The 8,752-nt window shown below is 34.5% G+C and overlaps 2 protein-coding genes across 2 annotated transcripts; one reads left to right on the top strand and one right to left on the bottom strand.

Moving 5' to 3' along the window:
* The first annotated feature begins 702 nt into the window (after positions 1 to 702).
* On the top strand, positions 703 to 2,169 carry LOC107862104 (uncharacterized protein At4g14100). Its single transcript, XM_016707557.2, has 2 exons — positions 703 to 1,322; positions 1,877 to 2,169. The coding sequence occupies exons 1-2, from the start codon at positions 836 to 838 to the stop codon at positions 2,065 to 2,067; spliced, it is 678 nt and encodes a 225-aa protein (XP_016563043.1). The 5' UTR covers positions 703 to 835; the 3' UTR covers positions 2,068 to 2,169.
* Positions 2,170 to 2,622: 453 nt separating this feature from the next.
* LOC107862105 lies at positions 2,623 to 6,631 on the bottom strand. Its single transcript, XM_016707558.2, has 4 exons — positions 5,867 to 6,631; positions 4,746 to 4,804; positions 3,051 to 3,168; positions 2,623 to 2,943 (listed from the first exon to the last, which is right to left on the bottom strand). The coding sequence occupies exons 1-4, from the start codon at positions 6,091 to 6,093 to the stop codon at positions 2,865 to 2,867; spliced, it is 483 nt and encodes a 160-aa protein (XP_016563044.2). The 5' UTR covers positions 6,094 to 6,631; the 3' UTR covers positions 2,623 to 2,864.
* Positions 6,632 to 8,752: the final 2,121 nt, after the last annotated feature.

Consider the following 8,752-nt stretch of genomic DNA (forward strand, 5'->3'; position numbering starts at 1 on the left):
AAAAAGATTTTTTTTTAAACCTATTTTGAGTTTCAAAACTCATTAAAAAAATATTCTATTTTAGAAATGCAGTCTTTAATTAATTAAGAGTACGTGATTTAAGGAATTTGAAACTCTTTTACCTTTTTAAACTTTTCTTACCTAAAAATAAATTAATTAACTGTATTTTTATATTTATTTAATGTTGGGCATAAAAAACACATACATGTTGCTATTTAGGTATGCGTGTTCTATTTAATGAGTCTAGTTTGCTATTCTTTAACTTTTTCTTTTAAAAATAATCTCTCTACCTCGAAGCATGGCAAAATGTATACATTCTATCATTTCCAAATATGACAGAGCTAGGGTTTTAGTTAAGGATTTTCATATATAAATAAAAAAAAATTGGTGATAAAAGTAAAATGTTATCCCTAGATTCAAACCTGCACCTTAAGGTGAGTTTGTACACTCTTACCATTGAGCTAAGCATTTTTAGCTTGTTAAGGGTGTTTAATAATAGATATATATTTAAAAATATTTATATTTAACCTATATACTTATATATATATATATATATTTTTTAATGAAGTGTGTTTATTTAACCTTTCTTCGATGACGGTAGCTCTGTTCCTGTTCATGAATTTTATTTATGAAATTATATTGGGTATATTTTTGTATAGTTAAAAACCCAAGCCCGGTGTAACTTTCTCTCTTCTTTAAAGATTTTTTCCTTTTCTTTTACCCAAATTATTGCTACCTTATCTACACTTTCTTAACATGTGCCAACACAAGGTAAACGCAAAACCACAACAGAAAGCCCCCTCATCCTGCCTCTCCATTAACATAGAGAATAAAAATGTCAATTTCAGGGAAATCCATTACAATTTCCCCTCTCTACCTTCTCCTCGCGGCATTTTCCCTGTGCTTCACGTTCAGCATTGCATCAAAATCCGGTGACCCAATTCCAGCTCCATGGCCGGAGCAATTCCATTCAATTCTCTTCATGAATAACACCAAAGGAAATCTCCAGATCGTTGATTTATGGTACGATTTTCCTAACGGAAGGAACTTCAACATAATACAGAACCAATTGGGGAAGAAACTTTACGATTTGGAATGGGATAACCATACTTCGTTTTACTATACTTTGGATGCTAACAAGGAGTGTAGGGTTATGCATTTTCCGGTGGGATTACTTAGACCTAATTGGTTACAAGATGGGAAGTATTTGGGACAGAGATATAGGGATGGATTTCTATGCAATGTGTGGGAAAAAGTTGATTTCATTTGGTATTATGAAGATGTTGTTACTAAAAGACCTGTTTACTGGGCTTTCTACACAGGTAAAATAAAATGCCGTGCGTGCTTTCATATAGCAGCATTTTTGTGGTTGTAGGTCTCGTATTTTAAGAAGGCTTACGTATAGATATTCTTTGAGTGACTGGTAGTATAAAACGTTATGCCCCCCCGGGTAATAGCTATTCCATCCAATTCGGCATAAGATAATGCATCAATTCCTTTAGAACTTATACATGTATTAGCTATTTTGGTTCCTAAACTGCAAACCAGATGTTGGATTGGTTTTGTACATGAATAACTAATTACTAGCTAACAAAGGTTGTATAACTTATACAGAAATTGAGGTTACTCTAATTTTTAAGTGGCACAATATATAATGTAAAACTTCATTTGCTTTATCAATTAGTATAAGATAGTGTAAACTATTAAGTTAGATCTCTGACAACATATTACTCTTCATTGCGAGCTTGATGTGCTAACATAAAAAAAAGTGAGTAAATAACCCGTTATAATCCATTCAATTTCATCATTAGGTGTAAAAGTTGCCCGTACTGTCAGTATATATTACTTATTAACCAAAGAAATTGGGTTGGTGCAGGTATGATTGCACATGTAATGACATTTGAAGTAGGAAGAGTGTTGGCGGATCCAAATTGGCAAGCGCCTGTTTACTGTTTCAAAGAGGCCAACAAAGAAGAGATATCATCTCCTGTTAGTTTAGTCAGTGATGATAATGTTTCAATTAGCAAACTCATGGGAGCAGCTATGGATTTTTCTTTGCTGCTCTAATTATTGTTACATTTCAACGTACTATCAAAATAATTTGTTCATGACGATGTTGTTTCTTTTGGACCATAAGAATGGGTAACCACTTATCCATCTTCATGTTTATATCTGCATATAGAGTTTTAGCTTTTAACCTTGGTTGATTAGTTAATTTACATAGTTAGGTGTAAACACCCGAAAGGGGCAAAAGTATTTACCATAAGCATGTGGTAGAAACTGCAAGGTCTTTGTAAGATGAGTTAATGTCTTTGCAAGATGAGGTTGAATTAATGTTATGAAAATAAATTGAGTAATTGGCTATTCCATTTAGGATTTTTGGAATTTGTATGCACGGAATTTGAATTATGCAAGTCGAGAGTCTATCAGGAACCTCTTTGACTCACACAAGCTAGAGATGCATAAGATCAAAATACTTCTACCATATCTTACTTGTGAGATTACACTAGGTATACTATTAACTAGTAGCATTTTAATCTTACCGTGGCGTGTGTACAGCAACAACAACAACAACATACCCAATATATTCCCACAAAGTAGGATCTGGGGAGGTGACGCGTATTTAGCATAATTAGACCCAGTTCAAGCCTGGATGTGAATATGATTATTTGATTTAAACTGATATTTTTCAAGTTTCTCTCTCGTTACATAATAGGAAATTCATATTGCCATCACTATAGAAGTGGAATATAGAGAATGAATGGATAGAATAAACAATTGTACAAGGAACTTTAATACAAAATTTAGCAATCTCCTTGATCTGTTAATCAGAAGATGATGAAATATTTTTGGTCCACTTGTCTCTAGGAACCGTAGTTGACATAGAAGTATAAAGCAGCAAGTGCAACAACTCCAACTCCAATGGCAATAGGCAGTGCGTTTCTATACACCAACGAAGAATCATCATTGATTATGTTGATTTGTGTTCAGATTAAAGAAAAAAAAAACAGAAAAAAGAGGAGGTAATTTTTTCAAAGAAAAGCACTTACCCGATAGCCTCATCTCTCTTCAACTGTTCTTTCCGGGCCTTACGAACCTCTGTGGAATTAGCATCTTTGGTTACTTTCGGTTCATATGGCCTGAATCTTCTTTTCGGAGCTCCACATACTGCAATCACAATTCAGATGGTTACAACGGATAATAAATGCTAACTGAAAAACTGAGCGAAGAACCATCAAGGTGTGTGGGTGGGATGATGGGACCCCTCCCCCATAACTAGAGGTCTCGGAATTGAGCCCCGGGAATGAAGAAACCTCCGGTAGGGAGAGGTTTTCCTCAATGAGTTCTACGCGAAGTGAAGTTGGATTAGTTAAGCCAGTAGGTTCTGAAACTAGATGGTTATACCAAGGAAAGAAAAACTGAAAGAACATGAGCTAGGAAGCTTTTGAACGGTAGAAATAAAAAGTACATGTTTAAGTATTTAACAGCATTAATATATTAAGTCCAAGTTCTATTTGTGGAGTTATACGTAGTTAAACATATAAACCTCGAAGCTGCAGAAATTGGAGAAATACAACAATTTTGCAGAAGTAAATTGTGAAGCAACAAGCTAAAAGGATTTTCTTTAAAAGAAAAATAAGAGTAGAAATAATTCGAACAAAATCTAGGGAAAGAAATTGAGTATGTACTAATAGATTCAACACACACAAAAGATGCCAAACTCTACCAAATAAGAAGTGGGGAAAACAGCACAAAGAAAAAACCTAGAAGATTAAAAAAAAAGAATTGGTGAAAATTATTAAAGTTTGCATCCGGATAAGGGATTAATGGTCCAAAGCGTTGAGCTAACAGGGTGTTCGTTCTGTCTCGGAGATTAGTTTATATCTCTTTCTTTATTTCCCCTAATTCTCATTTTACAAAAATAACATACCCACTGTAGCCCCATGTAGTAGGATCTGGGTAGGGTAGATTGTACGCAGACCGTACCACTATCTCAGAGGTGAGTTAGAGAGGAGGTTGTTTTTGATAGGACCCCTGGCTAAAGAAAGAACAATCTAGAAAAGGATGCAATGAAAGTAGAACTAGTTACAAAAACAATAGCTAGTATCAGAATAGTACTACAACAAAAAGACAAACTACATGAAAAAATAGATAGATAGTAGCACAAATTGAATAATAAGAAGCTATAAGGGGTAGTACTATGACAACTAGTAAGGGGCACAAGATGGGTGCACTCCACACCTTCCTTAGAAAGGTCATGTCCTCGGTAAATTGCAATTGTGTCATGTCTTGTCTAATCGCCTTTCTCTTATACGTCTTCAGCCTACCTCTAACTCTCCTACTCTCCTGAATTCATCCATAACCAACCTCTCATACCCATTTTCAGTCTATGAATTTGTTTCATTTCTCTAAGTTCTACTTTAGATAAATCTACCAAATACTATGCTTATCATAAAACATAAATTCTTTAAATATATCTTAGTGATAGAATATATTTGTCACAGAGCCAAATTAGTGCGGAAACAACTTTTCTAAGGTATGGTTAATTATTCCATAGGTTAAGCTTCCACTTCGATCTAAACCAAAGAAAAACCCAAAGCTCTATTAAGATACTGCTAACAAATTGTGACTGTACGCTTTACTAGTTTTTGCATAATCACAAATCAAGATAATTGCAGATACTGGATTACTGATTTTTACGAGTCAAGTATATAGTCAATTCAATGATTATGAATGTAACATACCAGGACAGAAGTATTTGTCCGGTAGTTTCTCAAAAGGAGTTTTGTCATTGTAAATATACCTGCATTATATTCATCAAAAACACATAGTTTAGCACCAATTAAGCAAGGAAAACGTAAGTACTGGCAATTATCGAATTTAGAACAAATTCTATAAGTTCAATTGATCAATTAAATTGAGCTCATGTTTCCTGCTCCAACTAAGTAAGCCCTCAAAAATACAATTAAAATGTATAAATCACGTTTAATAATATCGAATACATTCAGACCTCGCTTAAACAATCACTCTCTATACTAACATTTCACTAAAATCATCAACTTTTTTTGGAACCGATTTTCATGTTAGGCTATATTTAATGGCGAAGTAAAGATTTTCGTTGAAGCAGTTCAGAATATAAAAAAGTAAACATATGAAAAGTTAAACGAGTTATGGTCTACTATATATATACACATACATATAATAAATAATTTTAACCATATAAACAATACTCCCCCCGTCCTATTTATGTGGCACACTTTCCTTTTTGTTCAATAATGTTACATTTTCTTATTTGATAACTATTTAAAGACACAATTCCTCTTTTACCCTTTTGGTTCTACTTGATTTTGAAGATAGTACTTGGTTTTACTTTTCTAATAAGGACAATTTCATAAAACTTCACAAAGTCTTTACTTATTTCAAACTCCATGTCATGTCTTGCCAAGAGGTGTCAGAGGGAGGGAGTATAATTTTCTGCCAAAGAGGACTCCGCCCCTATTGTATTATGTATTCTCCATGTCGGGCTTAGTTGTCTCAAAGATACTCTTACATGGTGTGAAATTGGCTGCTCTGGGCCAATCCCACACGATTTTATCCAAAAAGTCCCACACATAGCACACCTTATATATATATATATATAGCTTCTCAATCCTTTCAGCTTCAACAGATGTGAAACTTTTGTTCACAAATCCAACACTTCATAACAACATTTACATTTCATTATAATAGTCAAAAAAATATCGCACAAAAGATATTGCTATAAATTTTAACTGTATATTTTGAATTTACGAACTCTAGATCTTGAATTTGCCCCGAAACAAAAGGAACAAGTACAAAGGAAGACAGAGGACATTAGTATATTTACCCGCAATCCCGGCAAATATAAGCTTGCTTAGAGGCAACACGCATGGAGATTCTAGGGGCAGTAGCAGGAGCTGCACTGGAGAATGATGGAGGCGGGAGCAAGAGATGAATTGATGGAGAAAAAAACGAAGATTTCAGAGCTAAACCATTTGGTGCCCCTCTGAGGCCACTGTTGCCGCCAATTGGGGCTAAATTAGTTGGAATTCTACTTGGTACTTGCAGGGCCATTACAGATAACAATTGCCCCTTCTTCAAAGATCTAGTACTCGTTTTGCAGGCTAGCTTTTTGCTGAATTGCCGCAAAGAAGAAAACAGTAGTACTAGTAGTTGTAAAGGGGGGAGGATTGTGAAGGAGATTGGAAATAAGTGGGTGATGATTCAGTGGTAAAATTTGGGTTTGCGTTGTAGAGGTAATGGGCAGTGCCTGTACGTGGAACGCGTGGCTGTCATTTTTATAATAATTCCGAGCTATCTTGCATGCATCTATATTATATCAACAACAATATATTTAGTGAATTAATATAAAATGTGATTTAAGAAAGATCAAGTTTATGCAGACGATACCTCCACCTAAAGCAAATCAAATAGTGATAAAAAGAAAAAAATAATAAAAAAGAAAATAGGACAATTATTATGAAAGTTCTGCCGATCATATATACAAAGGACCTTTTTTTTCTTTATTGAAAAAGATTGCATTAAATTAGAAACGAGGGTGTGGGGTGCGTGGGTGGGGGGTTTAATCTGGTTCAATTACAAAAAAGTGATTGAAAAATATATACAAAGGACCTTAACATATGATAAGGTGCGACCATTAAAACATAATAAATAATAGATAGATAATAATATAATTCAAAAGCTAAAAATAAATGAGTAGGCTAATTCTATAATAAATATAATATGCATGCTTGTATTAATTTTACGAAATATCTTTCGCTTTTCATTGTCTAATATTAGATAATTCTATTCACTAAATTATAATAGATACAAAAATTATCACTTACTAATATTTTTATCTTTGTTAAAATTTAAAACCTCTAACTTCATAATTTTCAATTCGCGTGGCTGTCATGCTCCCCACACAATACCTTTTGCCCTTCACTTTTTGGATCATTTTCTTATCTTCTTTTCGCTTCTTTTATCAACCTGATCGATCAATTTGACATGCTATTTTTCGACGTCGGATATTTAATTACTTTTTTACAAATCATGAAAAGGCAAATGTTTGTAATGAAAAAGAAAGTTCATATAGCATATACGCTGATACAAAAGATCAAACTTACAACTAGGAATCAAGAGAACAACAAGAACAACATCACTAGAGAATCAAAGGCCCCACTCGGATTCTCTAGGTTTTCAAAGAAACAACAACAATATTCAACAAGATAGATAAATAACACAAGATTGCAATAACTATAGTGAATCGAAAGAGCCCTACACGACTTCACTATATCAAGATAAAAACAACAAGATTACAAAATGATGGATAGTAACTTGACACAAAATATCCTAGAATCTAAGAACGCTAACATGAAGATTAGGACCCTAAGACTAAAAGATATTTACACCAAATTCTTACTTGAATCAAGAGGAACTCATTATCCTCAAGACCCCCAAGTTTCCAGCCAAAGAACAACAAAAGTGTTACTATACTTTGTTGTCTAGTTTTGGGTTCACTCTCAAGAACAAGAGAGAGAAGTTCTCAAAATATTACAGGACTTGTGTTTTTTCCATAATAAAAATGAACTAAGTCCAAGAAATAGCCCTATTATTGTCTATTTATAGTACTCCACAAAATGAAAGGAAACTGACCATTCTAGCCTTGGTCTTGGGTGGCTTTGGAGTGTAATAAACTTACACTTCAAAGCCCCTCTTCACACTTCAAAACATGGAATCCCTTAGATGAATTAATTACACACTTACACACGGCCATTTGCATGAACATGGCTTGGAGTTTTTGTAACTCCCGAGTTTGGCTACGTGTGAATGGTCTTGAGTTAGTTGCACTTGTATCATCCTCTCTATATTGAAGGGAATTTGTCCTCAAATTCGTTGGATGTTCATTCTGAACCGTGGCAATAGGAGAGAGGTCACATATGTTGAAGGTGTTATGCACTTGATGTAGAATTTAAATATCGCATCTCATGGCATATTCCTACATTATTTAAACTGTTTTGTGGTTTCATGGGTATCCCGACCCCTATTGATCAATTTCAAAAATGTGTTGGAAATACAAATAATTTATTAGCACGTGAGTCGTCTGATGGTTGTTTGTATTTTCAAACTCAAGTTGTCCGCTTGAGAACCAGTGTTCAAACCCACTCTAGATACCTAGGATAGAGCAAAACCACAACCCTATTTCAGGTATGAGCCTAGGACGACCCATACCCGAGTGGGGTACTGGGCTCGTTAGAAAACCTGCCCTATGTCTATTGACCCCGAGTCAATTATAGACGAACCATATTTATGTGTTGAAGAAAATGTATGCCTGTCTAATTCAATCCATTATCCTTTGGGGGTCGGGAAAAAGCTTGATTTGCTTACTTTTATAAGAAGAATTGAAGCAAGATAAGCAAGAAATTGATCGATTTGGGAGGTTGTATCTAAGGCACAGTTTGAACGTCAACGGATGTCACTAATAAAAGAAGTGGACGAATCTAAGAAGGCGAAGGTTGATAGAAGAAGCACTCGGGAATTAGTATTTTCTATCCCCTGTGTGGGAACGTGGCTTCTTTCATGTTATTTCCCTTTCCCTAAAGGTTGTATCCCTATTTTGTTATCGTTTGTAAGCATTTATGCCCTTTTCGTGTCTATATAAGTTGGAGGTTAATGACTTGACTTCGAGGAATCATATATTTTCTTCCAAAATCATTAGGTCTGAACCCTTGGC

This window comes from Capsicum annuum, chromosome 3 (assembly GCF_002878395.1).
Source record: "Capsicum annuum cultivar UCD-10X-F1 chromosome 3, UCD10Xv1.1, whole genome shotgun sequence".
NCBI lineage: Eukaryota > Viridiplantae > Streptophyta > Magnoliopsida > Solanales > Solanaceae > Capsicum > Capsicum annuum.

What these genes read in the sequence shown, in the direction of transcription:
- LOC107862104 (XM_016707557.2), top strand. Translation starts at nt 836, where the DNA reads ATGTCAATTTCAGGGAAATCCATTACAATTTCCCCTCTCTACCTTCTC. An exon ending in TTACTGGGCTTTCTACACAG is followed by an intron (nt 1,323 to 1,876) that starts GTAAAATAAAAT and finishes GGGTTGGTGCAG; the next exon opens with GTATGATTGCACATGTAATG.
- LOC107862105 (XM_016707558.2), bottom strand. Translation starts at nt 6,093, where the DNA reads ATGGCCCTGCAAGTACCAAGTAGAATTCCAACTAATTTAGCCCCAATT. An exon ending in GGACAAATACTTCTGTCCTG is followed by an intron (nt 3,169 to 4,745) that starts GTATGTTACATT and finishes TTGTGATTGCAG; the next exon opens with TATGTGGAGCTCCGAAAAGA. An exon ending in AAGAGAGATGAGGCTATCGG is followed by an intron (nt 2,944 to 3,050) that starts GTAAGTGCTTTT and finishes GTTGGTGTATAG; the next exon opens with AAACGCACTGCCTATTGCCA.